Genomic DNA, 22,545 nt, shown 5'->3' on the forward strand with positions numbered 1-22,545 from the left:
AAGCAGCCATGTTAAAGAGTAAGGAACGTAAATGCTCTTGCCTGATTGAGAAGGGTGTCAGGCTGGAACTATCATGAGCTGTTGGGTAAATGTTGCTCCAAGACCGTCGATGAGTAGCTTTCAAGGAGCTGACACAATGATCTGTGGGGTGTTGCTGTGGGCTCATTGTGATTCACTTCACACATGTGTGGCATTGTGAGGTCAGAGGCTGGTGTGAATGCCTTGCAGTGCTTTGTGGGAGTTGTGTGTGGCCCAGTGGTGCCTGGGGATGAAGGAACATTCCCGTGGAATGGGCTATGGCAGACACAGGTGGAGTGTACCTTCACTGGCCCGACACCCTTTATCTTTGTCCCTTGTCTTGGCCATTTCCACTGTCAGCCCTGAGATCCTCCACCAGACAACCTCTGTTAGAATGTTTTCTCCTCGATTATTTAAATTTTTAATCCATCACCTTCCTTTTCGTCATTTTTAGGGGTTGGGTAAAATGTACTAAACGGGAACTTATTCTGTATATTGACAGCTGATCCAAAGAACAAATGGAGGAGAGAAAATAACCAGGGAACCACCGAATAGTTAACCTGCCATGAGTTGTTGGGAATGTCCTGAAAATCTAACACAAGATGTAATGCCAGGCACCTACATAATAATGACATGACTGAGGAGAGTTCATATAAACTTATGAAAGGGAAATAATGTTTGTCTACTCTGCTGGAGTTCTCTGAGAATGTAACTAGTTAGGTAGATGAGGGGGTGGGAGGGCAATATTTAGATTTTTGGAAACTTTTGATAAAATGTAGGTGAACAAGGTTGAAATACATGGAATTGGGGGTCAGATACTAGTTGGACTGAAAGTTGGTTAATGGATATGCGGCTGATAGTATTGAATGCGACAATGGGAGCACAGTGGCGTAGAGGTAGAGTTGCTGTGTTACAGCGCCAGAGTCCTGGGTTCAATCTTGACCACAGTGCTGTCTGTGCAGAGTCTGTAGGTTCTCTCCGTGACCATGTGGGTTCACTCCGGTTTCCTCCCACACAGCAAAGGCGTACAAGGTCGTAGGTTAATTGGCTTTGGTAAAGTTATAAATTGCCCGTTGGTGCTAATGTACAGGGTGATTGCTGATTGATATCAAGGCAGCATTGGACAAAATGTGGCGATGAAGCAGCACAGTGGTGCAGATGGTAGAGCCAGTGCCTCATAGCGCCAGAGGTTCGATCCTGACCTCAGCTGCTGCCTGTGTGGAGTTTGCACATTCTCCCTGTGGCCATGTGTGTTTCCCTCAGGTGATCCATGCCTCCTCCCACAGCCAAAAGCCATGCAGGTTGGTACATGAATTGGTCGCTGTGAATGGTCTGCGGTGTGTGGGTGAGAGGTTGGATCTGGGGGGAGTTGCTGGGAAAGTGGGGAGAATAAAATGGGATTCTAGTGGGATTAATGTAAAAAGATGCTGGATGGTTGGTGCAGACTTGGTGGCCAAAGGACCTGTTCGAGTGCTGCATCGTTCTCTCAGACTTTAAATCAGGGGGGAGTCGGGGATAGAGAGAGAGGAGGGGTTAGGGAGAGGTGAGGGGCTAGGGAGGGAGGGAGGGAATGACTGAGGGTAAGGGAGGGAGAAAGTAGGGGAGGGGATGAAGAGAGGAAATAAGAGGTAGGGTGAACAGGAGAGGGAGGGAATGCTGGGGGATGAGGGGAAATGGAGGAGGATAGCGGTAGGACGAGGGATGGTGAGGTAATGGAGTGGGGAGGGGAAGAGGGAGGAGGGGAGGGAGGGGGTGAGGGGAGGAAGCAGAGGAGGGTTGGTGGAGGGTGGGGAGAGGTAGGATAATGGAGGAGGGGGACTAAAGAGGGCGAGTGAGATGTGTTCACACTGATCTTAATTTTTTTACAACTTATTGCCACGTCAGCAGCGCCTGCATAGTTGGGGGCTATGGGTGAGTGGTGGAATATTGCATTGGGGGAACGAGGACCAGCCATTTGGTCTAGTCCTGTATATAATTTGCCTCTTAGAACACCAACAATTTTTCAGTCTCGTGCAATTTGAGAAAAAAGGCTTTAAAATTTACTTTTAAAATACATTTAAAAGACTTAAATTATCTTTTTTAAATCAACTTTTAAATTAACTTTCAATAAAGGCTTTTATAAAGACATTTAAAAAAAGACTATGGTTCTATTTTTTACTACAAAAGCAGAAGACTCCACATTTTTCCACATTACATTCCATCTACCCTCTCGTTGGTCATTCACTTAGCCTTTCTAAATTCTAACCCAACTGCGCATCCAAAAAATCCTTTTCATCATTCTCCTCACAACTCCCACTGTCCAGCCTTGGATATATTGCACTTGATACCCTCACCCAAATCAGCACAGACATTGTGGGCCGAAAGGCCTGTTCCTGTGCTGAACTGGTCTATGTTCAAATCACTACCGTAGATTGTAAGCAGCTAGGCCTGCAGCTGCTCACCACACCTCATCCTTCTAACCCAACAAAGACCCATTTATTCATTCTCAGTCCATTCTGGAAGATTACCCTCAATACCGTGCTCTCATTTCCTTTCATTATCTTCGTTATCAAAGTCCTTTAGAAAATCCAGTTGCATCCCACTTAATATTCCCCTCTTATCCAATCTGCTGGTTACAACCACCAAAGACTTGTAACAGATTTACCAACTGTTTTGTGTAGGAAGGAACTGCAGATGCTGGTGCAAACAGAAGATAGACACAACATGCTGGAGTAACACAGCATCTCTCCTCCATCTCTGTAGAGAAGGAATGGGTGGAAACAGACCGATCAGCCCACCGAGTCCACTCTGACCATCAATCACACGCTCACACTAGTTCTGTGATCCCACTTTTCCATCCACTCCCAGCAGACTAGGGACAATTATCTTACAAACCAACGTGTCTTTGGGATATTGGAGGAACACAAGCAATCACGGGGAGAACATGCAAACTAAACACATTCAGCAGCCAAGGTGAGGATTGAACCCGTGTCTCTGGCTCTGTGAGGCAGGCAGCAGCTCTACCAGTTGCGGCAGTAAGCCAGGTTGACAATGAGTAAAGATGGTAGATTAAGAAAACAGAACTCAGTTAAATCCTAATCTACTCCCGTGATCTCAGTTCAGTCATCATCCCGAGTTATATCTGGGAGCCTTCAAAATCATTTAAATAGACTGGCTATAGCGACAGTGCAAATTGTGTCAAGGTTGAGAGAAGTGGTATGTCAGGGTTAATTGATCTAAAATTCTCTTATCTTGACATCTAATTACATTTTGAGAGTCACACATCAGCAGCCTGATGCTGTTTGGCGGCTGTTACATGGGGCTTTCCACTCAGTGGACCTCAACGCACACAGCTACAGTGTGAATCAGTCACAGTGTGAATCAGTCCCAGAGCTACAGTGTGAATCAGCATCAGAGAGGTACATATTGCCAGGCACACCAGCTGCGTGTGTGGAACTTTTTCCTCTTGTTACCTTGCATTATGTTACCAAACCATCAATGCAAAACAAAGATGGCTCTGAAACCAGGCGAGTATCTGTGTGCTGGTCTCAGAGTGGATCTGGTATCATTCATCACAATCGCTCCACTCTTTTAAATCTTTATCTCAACAGCAGCATCTCTTGCATTAGTGCATTGGAGGTTGACAATAAAGGATGATAATGATGATATATAAATGACTTGTGAACATTAAGGTTTTCATGGAAAAGTATTACATTTATTTTCAATTACTGAGTTGTAAATGCTGTACATTCCAAATAAACATGTGAAATGCTACACTGTGGACGGTCTGATTGTAACAATGTATAGTCTTTTCACTGACTGGAGAGCACGCAACAAAAAAGCTTTTCACTGTACCTTAGTGCATTTGCCAATGATAAACTACACTAAAACTAAAATACTTTTCACTGCATTTGAACAAGTAGAATTAAGACAATGAAAACATTCAACTTATCCTGCAGTTGAATGGAACATAACTACTCTGCATCAGAAGGGAGACAAAAATGCTGGAGAATAACTAAAGTAAACATTTCAGGGTAAGGTTTTACAATCAAATCAACATCTCCAATTGATTCAGGCGCATTATATACATAAAATAAAGCAGTTTGCAACAGTTATATCAAAGTTCTTTATGGTTAATGTGAATGAAACATAACCATTCTGCATTGGAATCATCAAATTACTCTGTTCCCCAAAGGAAACAAAAGGAGTTTGAAAGAACCAAATCTAAATGCAAATGTAGTTGCAAAAGTACATGGAAGGTTAGCCCTTTCTCAAGGATGTTTATTAACCCTCGAATGGCTAGGCCTGTGGTTCCTTTTGCTGCGGCTTGGAGGTACATTTTTGGAACGGCCATGTAAATAAGAATTTGTTACAACAAAGGTGGTGCTATGATTAGGAATCATATAAAATGAGAAATACTCTTTGGAAAATAAGGGTGGAAATGGTGAACTGAGGGCAAAGTGATCTGTGACATAAATCTACTGATTATTAAATGTAGAGATGCAAGTTAATGAAGAGACCAATTAAAACAAAAAGCAACACATTATGTTACATCAAAAGATAAAATGTTGGTTAAACCACACCTAGAAGAGTTAATATTATAAATGAAGGATATATCGGAGAAGGTGAATAATAGATTTATACGAGTGAATTGATTAATTGGAACCTTCCTGAAGGCCTGATCTGAGGATCTTTTGTTCTAAGACTGAGATTGGACTGAAAGGAGAGATTTAACAAGGTTATGGAAGATGATTTCAAATGTCATGGAATTTGAATCTAGATGGAAATAAGGGATATACCATGAAGAATGTGTGACATCAGCAGAGGTGAACAGATGCATTTCAAGTGTAAGAAGGAACTTCAGATCTGGTTTATACCGAAGGTAGACACAAAATGCCGGAGTAGCTCAGCGGGTCAGGCAGCATCTCTGGAGAAAAGGAATAGGTGACGTTTCGGGTCGGAACCCTTCTTCGGACTGAAAGATAGAGAAGGCCAGAACAAAACTGGGCCGGCAACAGGTGACCTCAGGAAGGGTGGAGTCCATAAAGGCCTATTTGCATTTAAATGTCCATTTGCAGATGCATTTAAGGGGCAGTTTAAGAAACCTGAGGGAGAAAGGGGGTGGTATTGTAGAGATCTAGAAGGATTGGTAAAGATGGATGTGGTAAATACATTCAGATATGGCCTGTTTCTACGCTGCACAATCCATGCCATTCCATGTAATGTTAAGTCTTTCCTGAGAAGATACAGGGACCGGCCCATTGCTCTTCCAGGCTGAGATGTAGAAATGCAAAGCCCTTGGTGCTATAGCTCTCTCAAAATAATACAAAGGAGCAAGAGACCAGGTAGGTTGAGTATGGTTCCATGCAGAGGCGCTAGAGAGAGAGTGGGAGGCAATGTGCATGCACTAGGCTGGTGGCACCAATGCAGTGATCCATCGATGGTCCAACTTCACACGGTCGAGACTACATCGCACATTCATTGACGGTGGCAGGAAACAGGCAAAGTGCAAGTCTTCAGAAGAGCGGAGTCTACAACGGCACACACAGTTACACCCCCAAGGTCTCGGGATCCCTCTTGGGGAGGGACGACATCGGACTCAGTCGCCATATGACTTATAGTTGTTACATATGTGACAGTACAGTGTCATGGCAAATGACATACCCAGTACCTGAAGGGAAAGAAGAAAAATCATTAGCATACTTCACACAAAGGACAGACTGCTGGAGCATCTGTGGAGGGAAATGGACAGATGTGTCTACTGAGTCTCTGTATGAGATGCTGCTGCTGCAAGCCAGAATGTTTAACGTCTCTGTGCCTTGCTGTACTTGTGCGCGAGACAATAAACTTGAATTGAGCCTCAGAGATTTTCCTAATCCCCCCTCTAATACCTTCTAATTCCTTCAATAGGGAGCACTAATTTCATGCCCATCACCACAAAGAGCAAAACAAAGTAGTATTTTGTTCCGTGGGCCATTTTCACCTAAAATATGGGGGCATAGAGAGTTTAGGAAGGATTTCTTAAACTATGAGATATAAGGTCTTGCATTCTTCCAAGCCTGACATCAGTGCTGGGGGCAGCAGGGAATCCTGTGAACTAAACTACCAATATGATGCTCGATTCGTTTAGATATATAGTGTGGAAATAGGCCCACTGAGTCTATGCTGACCAGTAATTATGCATTCACATTAGTTCTAAGTTATCCCACTTTCTCATCCACTTCCTACATGCGAGGAGCACTTAGAAACATAGAAACATAAAAAATAGGTGCAGGCGTAGGCCATTCGGCCCTTCGAGCGAGCACCGCCATTCAATATGATCATGGCTGATCATCCAAAATCAGTACCCCATTCCTGTCTCCCCCCCCCCTTCCCTTGATTCCGCACTTTACAGAGGCCAATTAATCTACAAACTCGCATGTCTTTGGGATGTGGGAAGAAACCAGAGCACCGGGACAAAATCCACTTGGTCACAGGGAGAAACTCCACACGGAGAGGACCCAAGACCAGGATCGAACCCAGGTCTCTGGCACTGTGGGGCAGCAGCTCTACCAGCTGTGTTGTCTAAACATGTAATGCTGTAACCAGTAAACATAGAAAATAAACATAGAAAATAGGTGCAGGAGGAGGCCATTCGGCCCTTCGAGCCAATACATCCAGATACCCGCAGCTGCTCGGCACAACGTGTTTACCTGGATTACTGATGTGCAGATGATGATGATTCCAACGGTCAGAAAGTTTTTCTCAAACCAGTCGCGGATCAGGCCATAGCAACCCTGGGAATCGGAAGGAGAAGGATTTCAGAAGCTGTTTCTCAGCAAAGCGAAACAAGTGTGAGTTGCCCTCATTCAGGCAAACGTGGCAGCAGCACACTAAGATCAACTGCACAGCCTAAAACACACTGGAGCTCTTCACCCACAATAGTTCCACATTCATTTATCGGTATTAATTGATAATGTGCAGCCTGCAACCAACATTTTTTACAAACACTAAAACAAAGAGGGAACTGCCCTGTTCGGAACCAAAGACAAAATATGGCCAGCTCACTGTACCTTCGATGCTTTACTCTTAGATCCAGCCAGCCAGACCATTCATTGCACTGCTGTACACTGCAGGAACTTAATGCAAGTTTTCAGTGCATACGCCAGTGTAATGATCACTGCCTGAACTCTGAGCCCACACCTCATTATGGCTGGGATCACTTATAGCAAGGGGATTTGATGCCATTGTGAGATGGGAGTGAGAGAGATTTGTCATTCCTTTTGCCCAGTCCCTCCTGTGTTCTGTCTCTAATCTCCGTGAAAGTTACCACTGGAGACACTCTGACATGCTCCCTGGCATCACTGGCAAACTGGCAACACCGCTGCAAAGTCACATTTTAACAAACCAAAATTGGGGGGGAAACACAATACTGACTTTTATTAAGGCACCAAAATTTCACTTCATGGTGAAATCCATTTTCAATCCATCACATATCTCCAATCTAATCGTATAAAGATCCCAACACCTACAAATCTCTGAAGGATTGAAACATGTTTCAGCAGAGAGTTGGAAGGTGTAGGTTTACCTGAATGAGGGGGTATTAGCTACAATGAGAGGTTGGACAATCTTGGATTATTTACTCTAGGTCGCTGCAGGTTGAGGGGAGAGCTGATATAAATACATAACATTATGAGAGGCATAGAGAGGACAGAGAGACAGAACCATTTTCCCAGGGTGGAAATGTCAAAGACTACAGGGCATGGCTTTAAGGTGAGAAGGGAAAAGTTTAAAGGGGATGTGTGGGGCAAGTTTTTTTGCACAGAGGATATTAGGTGCCTGGAATGCACTACAAGGGTTAGTGGTGTAGGCAGATTAAATAGTGGTGTTTACGCTTTTAGAAAGGCATATGGATAAGCAGGGAATGAAGGGATATGGATCACGTGCAGGCAGAGGATATTTCTTTATCTTGACATCATGTTGGGCACGGACATTGTGGCTGTCCTGGACATTTCCATGTGCTACATTATATGTACGCGTCCCTTTGCCAACATTACGTTTCCCCCAGAGGAAATTACTCTGACTGCTCCGTGTCCAGAACAGTTCATCCATACATCTCACCTTCTCCCAATAGTTTGGGGCAGTGCAGGGTTTATTGGATCGACAACAAGATTGGGGGACGTCACCTTTCCAGTCAGTATAGTTCATAACGCCACAACAATGCAACTGAGAGGAGACAAGAAAAGAACAAAGTTATCTTCACACTATGAACTGCGCAGTTATCGATATATAACATTCTCTTAAATACACTTCACAGATGGTCACAGTCTTTTCCCCAGGGGAGTGTAAAACTAGGTTGAAGGTGAGAGGGGAAAGATTTAAAGGAGACTTGAGGGTCACGTTTTTCACACAGAGGATGGTGGATAAATGGAATGAGCTGCTGCAGGGAGTGCTGGAGGTGGGTACAACTATGTTCAAAAGACATTTGGACAGGTACATGAATAGGAAAGGTTTATAAGGAATTGAGTCAAACACAGGCAAATAGGATTTGCTTAGGTAGGGGGCATTGTGCAGTTGGACCAAAGGGCCAGTTTCTGTGCTGTATAACTCCATAGATAGTTAGACGTGCTTCTGGAAGTTTTATTAAATCATGCCAATTGCCCCACCCTAATGGTTTATCACCCTTCCTGATCACCTTCATGAGACCTTGCCTTCCACGGACAATGGGAGCTCATAGGACTACGAGCAGAATCACTGGTTTGAGGAGGTTTTGCTGGACCTTTGTAGAAGTTGGACGAGGCTGAGAGACTTTGTTAGGCAACTTAAGAGTTGGCAGTTCAGAGTCAGATACAGGGACCTAGTATCATTTATATGTCAGAAAGGATAAGTATTCACACCGTAAAGGACACCAATTGATCATTGGAATATTTCTGACAATTGGATAGTTTCATGGCCGCCTGCGGGTAACTTTGCAGCCGAGAGTAACAACATTGATCTTTCTTCTGCATCATCACTGATTTGGGGCATGATGTCATTTCAATACTGCCAGAAGTATTGGGGGAAACTGGAAGTTTGCTGGAAGTTTGGGGGAAACCCCTGGGGAAATTACACCAACAGTGTACATTAAAGGCTGAGCCACAGTCAAATATTAACAAAATGGAGAATCTATGAAAACGTTGAAGAGAATAGGATTGTTAATTGTAGATTTTGTGCAGTTCTGTGCAGCCCATTAAAGGAAGGATGTGGTGGCTTTAGAGAGGGTGCAGAAAAAGTTCACCAGGATGCTACATTATGCTACAGGATGCTGCCTGGTTCAGCTATAAGGAGAGATTCGACAAAAATGGATTGTTTTCTTTGGATCGTCAGAAGCCGAGGAGAGATCTGATCGGAGTTTATAAAATTATGAGTGGCATTGATAGGCTAGAATAGAATACCTTTTATTGTCATTCAAACAGCTTGGTTTGAATGAAATTTCATTCCTACAGTCTTAACTTACAGTCAAAACCTTTTACCCCGAATGGAAATGTCAAATACTAGAGGGCATAGTTTTATGATGGGAGGAGGAAAGGTTAAAATTAAAATTACAAGGCAAGTTGTCTTACACAGAGTGTGCTAAGTTCCTGGATCGTGCTGACAGGGAATACAGATATGATGGTGGCCTTTAAGAGGCTTTTAGATTGGCACATGAATAAGCATAGAATCAGGGGATATGGGGTATGTGTAGACAGAAGGGGTTAGTTTAATTTGCATTATGTTCAATGCAAACATACCGATTAATGAAAGGCCCAGATAGAGTGGATGTGAGAGGATGTTCCCAGTAGTGGCAGAGTCTAGGGCCAGAAGGCACAGGCTCAGAATAAAAGGACGTACCTTTAGAATGGAATGAGGAGGAATTTCTTTATCCAGAGGATAGTGAATCTGTGGAATCCATTGCCACAGACGGCCGAGGAGGCCAAGTCATTGGATATTTTTACAATGGAGATTGACAGACTTGATTAGTAACGGCGTCAAGGGTTTTGGAGAAAAGGCAGGAGAATGGGGTTGAGAGGAAAAAAATAGGGAGCGCCGACCAGCGACCCCCGCACACTAACACTATCCTACACACACTAGCAACAATTTACAATTATACCAAGGCAATTAGTCTACAAACGTGTACATTTGGGCAGTGTGGGAGGAAGCTGGAACTCCTGGAAAAAACCCACGCAGGTCACAGGGAGAACATACACATTCCGTACAGGTAAGCACCCATAGTCTGGATCAAACCAGGGTCTCTGGTGCTGTAAGACAGCATCTCTACCGCTGTGCCACCATGCCGCCCTTAGTTCTAAGTTCTAAGTTCTAATGGTCTGACATGGTAAAATCCAGAATAGTTTGTCCAAATGTTGGTTCCTTCATACTAAGGTAAAGATTTACAAATGGACCTATATTGATCTCCCTGTTAACTCGATTTTAACTATTTTCCTACCAGTGTCTCAAAAAGCTCCCAATATATCGTAAAATTAACGAGTGTGTCTGACCCAAACAATCATCGCTCTCGGTAACTCTAATCTATTTCAGTAATCGCAGGCGATTAGGGGCTGAATTTCCTGTTATTCATCACTCTGCCCACAGGAAGCAGCTTGTGAAGAGTCACACCACAATGTAAACACTGCTGGGGAGTGTTGGCAAGCACTGGGTGGATGTGGGGAGAGTCGAGGTGTTGGACCCTCCAGTGGGGAGGGGGCTGGTGGGATTTGAGGGGGCACACTTTAGGTAGCCTCATCATACAAAGGGCTCTCCTGGCAGAAGATGCCAAGGAGGGGAAACACAAAATGCTGGAGTAACTCAGCGGGCAGGCAGTGTCTCTGGAGAGAAGGAATGGGCGACGTTTCGGGTCGAGACCCTTCTTCAGTCGAGGAGAGGTCCTGTGAAGGCAAGGGTGGCCCATGTAAATACCCTGCATTGCAGAGATGGTCTGTCAAGGTTTTTAAACAACAGGGATACCCCTGCCTTGCAGTGGGAGCATAGTTTGAACATGTCTTGCCTGGTGAGCAAACACAGGCCCTGCACTGTTCTACTAGTAGAAGTCTAGATCTCTGCTCAAATGCCCTTCTTCAGTGACAGAACACATCTCCTCTCACCCTTGTCCTTCCATCCATGTCCTAGGTGTGTGCCAGCTTTAGCTCACCTGCTCCTGGATTGTATCCCAAACTTCCCTCATTCCGGTGTTATTGGTGTTTTGCAGCTCCTCCAAATGCTTTTTTGTCTCTTCTTCAATGTACTTGTTTATCTGCAGAACAAAGGCAGCAATGTTACAGGAAGCCTGGGGTTTTCATCCTTTTTCTTGCATTCCAATCTGCCCGAGACCAGGAATATTCACCTGGCCATAGTTTTCCAGGTGGTTCAACAGAGAAACGAATGGCTAGTTACAGAGGCGCCAAGTGCCCAGGCAGGGGTAGAAGTGGAATCATATGTCTCAGAGCAAAGGGAACAGAGGGTGTACAGAAGATGATGGGGGTGAGATGGAGAATGGTGCTAGGGAGTGTGATGGGATGGAGACGGGTGGGATGGAGAATGATAGGACGGGACATGATGGGATAGAAGATGATGGGATGCAGGATAGAACATTGAACTGTACAGCACTGGAATGGCCTCTTCAGCCTACATGTTTGTGCTGAAATGGTGGGATGGAGAATGTAAGGTTGAAAATGATGGGACAGAAAATGTTGGGATAAAAGTTGTGGGATGGAAGATGATGGGATGGAAATGATGGGACGTAAGATGAAGGAATGGAGAAAGATGAGAAGGGATGGAGATGCTACTGAGGAAATGAAGAGGGCATTTGGCCCATTGGACAGTTCCAAGGAATGGAATCCCAGAGAAAGACAATATGGCAATCTATCAACCTCAAGTGTAGTATTAGTTCAAATGAACTGAAAAAAAGGAGTCAGTTAATGATTTGCAGCATTCATGCCTCCAGGTAGTTGGTTGGAGTCCAATTGCCCACTGCTTTGTTCCAGTAGATTTCTACCGGGGACAGTGATTGTATTGGCAACATCTCCACATGGAGTTTGGGGACCAAAAGCATTGTGTTCTGTCCCAAATCACCTGCTTGCGCTCAGACCTCAAAACGTACCTGGCTCTCATGGAAGAATAGGACGACAGCAACTATGACCTCAGTCAGAAGGATCAGGAGGAGCAAGATGAAGAACTGGACAAAAGAGAAAATCAGTCCATGAGTGACAATTTCACCCCTTTCACAGCAGATACCCTCCTCCTCCTCCTCCCACATATATCGCCCTCCCCCTCTCATTCACTGGCACACACTTTCTGCACATGTACAAGCACACATTCATAAAAACTACACTAACTTGCTGGAAACACCTTGCAGGTCTGGAGAAACATCTCCATCTAGAGAATGGTGAAACTGTGCAATTCTTTACCCAGTGCATTGCAGAGGAGGTCTGGTCATTGATTATATTTAAGAGGGAAGTAGAGTAACATTTCTGATAATCTGCCAACTGATTATTTGGAAATTCCGATGTTTCGGCGTTTGGCTTACCAGACTCCCTCTAACACAGTGGGATGACTTTCACACACTGGAGCCTTGGTTCCTACACACCCTTTCACCACACTGGAGCCCCAATTCCCATTTTCCCTTCCACCCACTGGAGCTCCAGTTCCCATTCACCCTTTCACACATCAGAACCCCGGTTCCCAGTCTCCATTTAAATTAACCGGGTTCCCAGGAAAATGCATTACTCTTACATATAACATTTTAAAAAGGTGAATTAAAAGCATGTCAACATGTTGATATTTAATAGACTGAAATATATAATAGCCAGGCAGCAGAGTCCCAAGTATATTGTACTATCTGAGCTTGATTGCTGATATATTTCTAATGCCAATGGGATCAAGGGATATGGGGAGGGTGGAGGAATATAAGGAATAGGAATGCTTGTCCATAATGGTGCTGGTTGATAGGCCAGCTGGAAGGGCTGAATGGCCTGCTCCGGCTCCTATTTTCTACAACAAGGGTCATCTGGTAGTACTTACCGACAGAAGCAAGCATTTGTTTTCCTTGATGGCTCCTGTGCAGCCCACAAAAGCCACCACCATGGTGATGGATCCCACAATGATGAGTATGTTGGCCACTGAGAGGGAAGGCAGGCTGGAGAGCAAGACTCCAACGCTCTTCATGCTCAGCATGTAGATCCCCAACCCCATGATGATGCATCCACAGATCTGAAAGAGATGGCGATCAATCACAAGGGATAGAATCACATCGTCATAGAGAGAGAGATACAGTGTGGGAACAGGCCCCTTTGGTCAACCAAGTTCATGCCAATGGTCAGCTACCCATTTACAATAATCCTACATAAATCCCATTTCCTTCTCCCCACATTCCCATCAACTCCCCCTCAGGTACCATCACCCACAGAAGGGCAATTTACATGCACAAGCCCACATTTCATAGACATCTCAGGGTGCCAACCATGAGGCAGGGGGGGAGATTGTAAAAACTAAGCATGGGGAAATGAGGGCATCTAGAGATTCAGCAGAGGATCTAAGATTATTTTTTAATCAATTTGTCCGATAGGTCTAAAGTATATCCCCAGTTTCTTGAGCTGGGATCCGAACCAAATAAACAGCTGCATTTCTAAATGTGTAGAAAGGAACTGTAGATGCTGGTTTTCACTGGAGATAGGTACAAAATGCTGGAGTAACTCAGTGGATCAGGCAGCTTCTCTGGAGAAAAAGGATGGATAATGTTTCAGTTGTGTCTGAAGAAGAGTTACAACCCGAAACGTCATCCATCTTTATTCACCAGAGATGTTGCCTGACCCACTGTATTATTCCTTACAGCTGGTCCTTACCCTTAACAACTTTTCATTTGACTCATCCCATTTCCTCCAAATACAAGGCGTAGCTATGGGCATGCGCATGGGCCCTAGCTATGCCTGCCTCTTTGTAGGGTACGTCGAACAATCTTTGTTCGAGGCGTACCGTGGCCCTATCCCCAAACTCTACCTCCGTTACATTGACAACTGCATTGGTGCTACCTCCTGCACCCACACATAACTCACTGACTTCATCCATTTCACCACTAATTCCATCCGGCGCTCAAATACACCTGGACCATTTCCGACATTTCCCTATCGTTTCTAGACCTCACTATCTCCATCGCAGGTGATAGACCACTGACCGACATCCACTATAAACCCACTGACTCCCATGGCTATCTCGACTATACCTCTTCCCACCCTGCTTCCTGTAAGGACTCCATCCCCTACTCCCAATTCCTCAGTCTACACCGCATCTGCACCCAGGATGAGGTGTTCCACACCAGAGCATCGGAGGTGTCCTCATTCTTCAGTGATTGCCGGTTCCCCTCTTCTACTATAGATGAGGCTCTCACCAGGGTCTCTTCTATACCCCGTAACTCTGCTCTCACTCCCCATCCCCCCACTCATAACAAGGACAGAGTCCCCCTTGTCCTCACCTTCCAGACATCACATAATAATGGCTTCCGACATTCTTGCCACCTCCAGCAGGATCCCACCACCGGCCACATCTTCCCATCTACTCCCCTGTCTGCTTTCTGCAGAGACCGCTCCCTCCGTAACTCCCTGGTCAATTCGTCCCTTCCCACCTAAAGCACCCCCTCGTCTGGCACTTTCCCTTGCAACCGCAGGAAGTGCTACACACTTTACCTGCCCCCTTGACTCCATTCAAGGACCCAAGCAGTCTTTCCAGGTGCGGCAGAGGTTCACCCGCACCCCCTCCAACCTCATCTATTGCATCCGCTGCTCTAGGTGTCGGCTGCTCTATATCGGTGAGACCAAGCGTAGGCTTGGCGTTCGCTTCACCCAACACCTCCGCTTAGTTCGCATTGACAAACCCGATCTCCCGGTGGCTCAGCACTTGAACTCCCCCTCCCATTTCGAATCCGACCTTTCTCTCCTGGGCCCTCCATGGCCAGAGTGAGGACCACCGTAAATTGGAGGAGCAGCACCTCATATTTTGCTTGGACAGTTTACACCCCAGCGGTATGCACACGGTCGTCTCTAATTTCAGGTAGTCCCTGCTTTCTCCTCCCCTTCTCAGCTCTCCCTCAGCCCACTGTCTCCACCTCTTCCTTTCTTCTCCCCCCCCCCCTATTTGTGCCTATCAGCTGGATTTCTAATGTGGATTGGGCTTCACACAAGTGGTGACTTAATCAAGATACTATGAGGTGTAGCAAGTGATGCAAGACATCAGTCACAGCATCTAGCAGTCAAATGGAAAACAGCATACCTACCATATTAAAGTCAGAATAGGAATTTGTCAGATCCAGAAGCTTTGATGACAATCCTCATTTCAGGTGACATCGTTTAAACCAGTGGTTCCCAACCTTTTTTTAGCTCATGGCCCCCTTGGGATCTTTTAATTTTTCTGTGCCCCCCCCTGACATTAATGTTATAATACCTTCCATAAAAATATCAGTGTCTAGTAATTGCACATATATTCTCTTTTATTCTATTCCACAAACATCAAAAATATTTCAACTACATAGATTTAAATTTATTAGAACTAAAATTTAGGAGGCAACAGGGTGATAGCTCTGTGGCCCCCTTCATTGAACCTGTGGCCCCCTAAATCCCCAAAACATTCTGTGCCGAAACGTTGCCTATTTCCTTCGCTCCATAGATGCTGCTGCCCCCGCTGAGTTTCTCCAGCACTTTTGTCTACCTTTAATAAACAGATTGGTGATGGCTGATTATATGCATGGGACATATAGTTGGAGGAAAGGCAGTGTTATTCTGTTTAAGTATGCAGTGTGGAACACTGGTATTATACGGTGGAACAGTTCACACTGGCTCACTCTAGATGCGGGGCAATGGTTACATACAGTGCTAATAAACACTGGCGTCTTGCCTTCTAGGGCACATCTGCAACATACCATAATGCAATAAACTCATTTGACTTGAACTTGAAGATATATTCTGTAAATGACTTGCTGTACAGGATAAATGACTACTTTCACGTAGAGAGTTTTTTTCTATAAAAGTTATTCCAATGCTTACCCAAAATAATAAGTTGAATACGAACAGCATATATTTCAGAGTCTTTACACACCCGGGAGCCATTTTGAGACTTCCACACCTGCAATCGAAAGGACTACTGTTATTTATATTCTGCAAAATAACAACACAGTGCTCAATGCATATAAGTCAAGTTAAGCCAAGTGCATAGTCAGATGCACAAATAAGGTGAGGTACAGCTACAATGAAAACCTTGCAGCAGTATCACATGCACTACGACTCAGACAACACACAATAACATAAATTCTGCAAAACAATGAAAAGAAATCGGCTACACAAAAAAGACATTGGTGAAGAATAACAAGATATTGTTGTGCCGCTGCCGGTCGGAACGCCTGTTGAATGTTTAGTAGAGTGTTAAATTTGTTCATGATACATGTATTTTTTTTATTTCTATTTATTTTTCATGCACACTGAATGGACACTGGTTGAGCAACGTTTTTTTGTTTCCTCTGGGTATGCGAATACTCAGGAAATGACAATAAAGATATACAATACAATACAATATTAGTGCAAAATAAAATGAAAAACAAGTCCATGGGAATGCAAGAGGTGGTTGGTAAGTTTAGTCCTTGAAGCTCAGCTCATCTCAGTAAATAAGACCCAGCTGTTGCGCAGTTCCATGGACATTGCCCAGTTCATCAAGCCTAGTTTGGCCCTATGAATGTAGGCTTACACTTTGTTTAATTGAGTTGCTGAACAGCTCAGACAGCTGAGCAGTTCCTGTAGCAACGAAGAACAAAATGGCCCTTCAGTCTGTGGTGCTGGGGCACACGGCCGATTCCTTATCTTTGAATGTTGGAAGGAGCAGAGGATTACCAGAAACAAACATTCAATATTATACGAATACTATACTCCAGTCAGCGGAAGCCTTCTGTAGTAAAAGATAGGAAACGGTGTACCAGGGACTGGTTTTAATGGTCAACAATTCCCAGGCTTGCTCTAACCTGCACTCAACTGCTGGGGAAACCCATGCGGTCACAGAACTGGCGCTTTAAGGCAGCAACTCTATCGTACCGCCATCGTGCCGCCCGTTGTTAGGCTGGTGTTAGACTGATATTAGGCTGACTGTCATGTGGTCTCTTCCAACTATAGCCAGGCCACCAGCAATAACACATTTAGCTTAAAATAAGCATACATTAAAAGAGCCAAGCAGCCAAAGTATTGCATCGTTCATATAGAACGGACCAAGCGTCAATGCCCAACATGCTATTGCGAACCGAGAGGCCTTTAAAAAAACATTTAACATAGAAACATAGAAAATAGGTGCAGGGGTAGGCCATTCGGCCCTTCGAGCCTGCACCGCCATTCAATATGATCATGGCTGATCATCCAACTCAGTATCCTGTACCTGCCTTCTCTCCATACCCCCTGATCCCTTTAGCCACAAGGGCCACATCTAACTCCCTCTTAAATATAGCCAATGAACTAGCCTCAACTACTTTCTGTGGCAGAGAATTCCACAAATTCACCACTCTCTGTGTAAAAAAATGTTTTTCTCATCTCGGCCCTAAAAGACTTCCCCTTTATCCTTAAACTGTGACCCCTTGTTCTGGACGTTATAACTGGATGTTATTGAATAAAATGTAACAGGAGACACAAAAGGATGGACATTGCACGAACACAAGGAAATGATCAGGTAATAATGTGAAATAAAAGCAGAAAATACTGGAAACACTCAGCAGCATTTGTAGATAAAGAAACATAATTAATGTTTTAGATTGAAGAACAAACACAGTTAGATTTCATTTTCTGTGGAGGCTCCTTGGTGCTGAATATGTAACATGGTCACTTTAACTTGGGCCTAGGTGAAAACTCATAGACATAGAAAATGCTGAAGTGCTACTATTCTCTTCTCCGGGCCTGCATATTGTGGCTTCCAGTCCCACTCAAGAGACTGGATCAATATTGGTGGCTGACATTCCACAGCAATGTTGATGTCTTTGGGAAACCCATGCCGTCACAGAGAGAATGTGTAAACTCCACACATGTTAAACTGAGGTTCAGTCTCCACTCTCAGGTAAGCCACAACAATAAAACAATTTCAGGAAGGTCATGGAATTATCCAAGTCTTTAGGCCTTGAACCAGGACCACGTGAAAACAACATTAGTTTATGTGTAGGAAAGAACTGCAGATGCTGGTCTAAATCGAAGGTAGACACAAAATGCTGAAATAACTCAACGGGTCAGGCAACAACTCTGGAGAGAAGGAATGGGTGATGCATCAGGACGAGACCTTCTTCAGACTGATGTCAGGGGAGTTTATTTTATATAGTTTAGTTTAGATTAGTTTAGAGGTACAGCAAGGAAACAGGCCCTCTGACAAATTAGTTCACAACAGTCATCGATCACCCATTCACATGATCAGTCTGAAGATGGGTTTCGGCCCGAAATGTTGCCCATTTCCTTCACTCCATAGATGCTGCCGCACCCGCTGAGCTTCTCCAGCAATTTTGTCTACCCATTCACATTAGTTCTATGTTATCCCACTTTCTCGCCACTCCCTACACACTAGGAGCAATTTACAGAAGCCATTTAACCTACAAACCCGCATGTCTTTGGGATGTGGAAGGAAACTGGAGCACCTGTAGGAAACCCATGTGGTCACAGGGAGAACATGCAAACTCTGCATAGAAAGGTCAGGATCGAACTCGGGTCTCTGGCGTTGTGAGCTACTGGGTTTCCAATGATGCCGACCATCCAAAAAATGCAAATCATTTGGTGTCAAGTGCAGCTTGCAATGATGGAATTGCTCTAGAAATACACTGTTATGCAGAAAAGCAAATTTCCCAAGAAAGGTGAAAGAAAAGTGTCAGTAATCGTAGATCAAGCAAGCGATTGTGCAACATTTACCCAATGTTGCTGCCTCATTATAACATCCAGCCATTAGCGGAACCTTGCTCTAATGCAAGCTGTCTGCTCCATTCTCAATGTGAGCCCACATCCTGCTTACACTTCCTGTTGGAAGACTTCATTCACCTCAACATACACAAAAACAAGAGACCCTGCAAAAGCTTCAGAAATGACCTACTTGCTTACTTGCCGTGATGTGTTATTCACTACCTTGTGACCACACACACCCCTTATTCCATATGTGTTGGCCATTAAACTAGTCATTTTAGTTTAGTTTACTTTAGAGATACAGCATGGAAACAGGCCCTTCGGCCCACTGAGTCTGCACCGACCAGTGATCCCGCACACTTACACTGTCCAACACACACTATGGAAAGTTGACAATTATACCAAACCAATTAGCCTTCAAACCCCAACGTCTTTGGAGTGTGGGAGGAGACCAGAGATCCCGGAGAAAACCCACGCAGGTCACGGGGTGAATGTACAAACACCGTACAGACAAGCACCCGTAGTCAGGATCAAACCCGGGTCTCGAGCGCTGTAAGGCACCAACTCTACCGCTGCGCTACCATGCTGACAAATCGAGTGATAGAGCATAGAAACAGGTAGTTTAGTTTAGCTTAGCATCGTTTATTGTCACGTGTACAGTGTACATTGTGCATTGAAAAGCTTTTTGTTGCCTGCTATGCTGTCAGCGGAAAGACTATACAGGATTACAATCGAATCGATCACAGTGTACAGATACAGGATTAAGGGATTAACGTTTAGTGCAAGATAAAGTCCAATTAAAGTCTGGGAGTCTCCAATGAAGTAGTTGGTAGCTAGTTGTTGATAAGATGGTTCAGTTGCCTGATCACAGTTGGGAAGAAACTGTCCCTGAATCTGGAGGTTTGGCTCATTGTGTCTGTGCAAATAGAGTGACAACACATTCACACTAATCCTAATTTACTCTCCCACATTCCCAACAGTTCCTCCCAGATACTGCCTCTCACCCACACACTAGGATCATTTCACAGTAGCCAAATTACCAGCCAATTAACAAATTAAAGTCTTCGGGATGTGGGAGGGAAGAAAGAGAGAAAGTGCAAATTCCACATAAGACCAGAGGTCAGGATTGAACCCAAATCGTTGGAGCTGCAATGTAGCTGCTCCATCAACTGCACTATTGTGCCACCTTAGAGTAAAATCCCTCCCTAGAGAAACATGTTTTTTGTTTCGAAGGTCATGACTCCGTTGGAGTTATAGTTTATTAATTGGTGAATTCCCATCCAAGTTTTCGCATCCTAGTTACTTTCCTATAACCATCAGGTCCTGAAACACAAAGGACCACTGCTTGCACTACCATGGACTTGTTCTTTAATTGTATTCTGCACTAATGTCTTGTTTTTGTAATTTTTCTTCCCATTGTTTTGAAGGATTTATGTGCAATTCATGTATAAGGTATGTTTGTGCGAGTTGTCTTTGTTACTGTGATGCTGCTGCAAATGAAATGTTCATAGTACTCACCGTACGTGTGTATATGACGATAAACTTAAACTAACTGGACCTGACTATTGCATACTGTGATGGCTTCCTTCATTAAGGAAGGAAGTGATACATTGGACGCAGTTTAGAGAAAGCAGTACCAGATTAATACTTTGAATTAGCAGGTTGTCCTGGGAGGAAAGGTTGGACAAATTAGATGTGTAATCCATTGGGGCTTGGAAGAGTGAAAAGGACTTTATTAAAATGTAAAATCTTGGGGATCTTGACAGAAAGCATATACAGAGGATGTGGGAAAATCTAGAGGGTAGACACAAAATGGTGGAGTAACTCAGCGTGCGAGGCAGCATCTATGGAGAGAAGGAATTGGCGACATTTCGGGTCGAGACCCTTCTTCAGATCTCGAAGCAGTGGACACTGTTTAGTAACAAGAGATTGCCTATCTAAGGCAGAGTAACTTTGTTTAGTTTAGTTTAGTTGGCAGAGACGCAGGTTCAATCCTGATCTCGGGTTTTGTCTGTGTGGAGTTTTGTGTTCCTCCTGCTCCAGTTTTTTCCTACTTACCAAAGACATGTAAAGCCCAAGTAATTGTCACTGTGAAATGTCATCGTGGTGAAATCCGGGGGCCGTTGATGGAAAAGTGGAAAGAATGAAAAATGGGATAGAATAAATGGCTTCTTATTGTCTAGAGTGGACTCAGTGAGTCAAATGGGCTTTTTGTGCTAAGGGCCCTAGGAGACTATTTAGATGACTTCAGTTTAGTTTAGTTTAGTTTAGTTTAGTTTAGTTTACAGAGACAGCATGAAAACAGGTCCTTTGGCCCACCGAGTCCATGCCGACCAATGCTCACCCATACACTAGTTCTATCCCTCACACTAGGGATACAGGAACCAATTAACCTACAAACCTGTGCGTCTTTGGAATGTGGAAGGAAAATGGTGCACCCGGAGTAAACACATGCGGTCACAGGGAAAACGTACAAACTCCGTACGGACAATAACCTTAGTCAGGATCAAACCCTGGTCTGTAGCAGAATTACAGGCACATGGACTTGGGCAAAACACAAAAACATGTCATAGATATGCTTCACATAAATTCTACAAAGTAGCGAAAAGAAAAAGACTGCAAAAAAACAAGATATTGGTGCAAAAGACAATTAGAAAACAAGCCCATGTTTGTGCAAAAGTGGCATATGGTAGGGTGACACAGTGGCGCAGCTGGTAGATCCACTGCCTCACAGCACCAGGGTCCCGGATTTGATGCTGACCTTGGGTGTTGGCTGTGGGGAGTTTGCACGTTCTCCCTGTGGCCGTGTGGGTTTCCTCCGATGCTCCTCCCACATCCCAAAGACGTAGGTTTATAGAAACATAGAAAATAGGTGCAGGAGTAGGCCATTCGGCCCTTTGAGCCATTCAATATAGATTAGTAGGAGTCTATAAATTGCCCTTGGAGTATAGAGAGTGGATGAGAAAGTAGGATAATATAGAATTAGTGCGAATGGATGATCAGCGGTTGGCGTGAACTCAGTGGACTGAAGGACCCGTTTTCATACATTATCTCTGTATCTCTACACTAAACAAGAGGTGGTCCATAGTGTTCAATTGCTGAGGTAGGATTGGGACTAAGCAGATCCATTCAGGAACCTGATGTTGTAGGAAAGTAGCTATTCTTGAACCTTGTGGTGTATGTCCCTTGTGCAGAAAGGAATTGCAGATGCTGGTATATATCAAAGATAGACACAAAGTGCTGGAGTAACTCAGCGGGTCAGGCAGCATCTATGGAAAAAAGGATGGGTGACGTTTCGGGTCGGAACCCTTCTTCAGACTGAGGGTAGAGGCGAGGGGACTGGAGGTAAGAACAGATCAGAACAAAGCAGGACCGGCAACACATGACCAAGGAAGGGTAGAGCCCATAATGGCCCACTTTTGGCTGGGGAAGAGGTGATAATGAAGGGATACAAGGAGAAGAACAATGGAACTAGTAGGATGACTAGAGTGGCCCCTTCCATTTCTCAGATAATATTTGAGGCAAATAAACACTATAGATATGACTGATAGATTCATGTTGTTTGCTTCATTTTGGTCAGATTTCAATCAACTAAAGGTTGTAAATGTCTAAAAGAGGAAGTAATGATGTCAGAAGAGAGAAGAAGGCTTATAGAACAAGAGCA

General features: G+C 44.3%; 1 protein-coding gene across 1 annotated transcript in view; it reads right to left on the reverse strand.

The window, feature by feature from the left end:
* Positions 1-3,420: 3,420 nt before the first annotated feature.
* The window catches only part of LOC129708791 (leukocyte surface antigen CD53-like), a 29,712-nt gene continuing 10,587 nt past the window's right edge, over positions 3,421-22,545 (reverse strand). Inside the window, exons 2-8 of the mRNA XM_055654762.1 lie at positions 16,023-16,101; positions 13,012-13,200; positions 12,092-12,166; positions 11,144-11,245; positions 8,098-8,202; positions 6,690-6,773; positions 3,421-5,668 (exon numbers count right to left, since the gene is read on the reverse strand). Coding sequence (XP_055510737.1) covers positions 5,597-5,668; positions 6,690-6,773; positions 8,098-8,202; positions 11,144-11,245; positions 12,092-12,166; positions 13,012-13,200; positions 16,023-16,085 — 690 coding nt within the window. The 5' untranslated portion in view covers positions 16,086-16,101 and the 3' untranslated portion in view covers positions 3,421-5,596. The remainder of the gene's footprint in view (positions 5,669-6,689; positions 6,774-8,097; positions 8,203-11,143; positions 11,246-12,091; positions 12,167-13,011; positions 13,201-16,022; positions 16,102-22,545) is intronic.

Source organism: Leucoraja erinacea, chromosome 24 (assembly GCF_028641065.1).
Source record: "Leucoraja erinacea ecotype New England chromosome 24, Leri_hhj_1, whole genome shotgun sequence".
In the NCBI taxonomy this organism is placed as follows: domain Eukaryota; kingdom Metazoa; phylum Chordata; class Chondrichthyes; order Rajiformes; family Rajidae; genus Leucoraja; species Leucoraja erinaceus.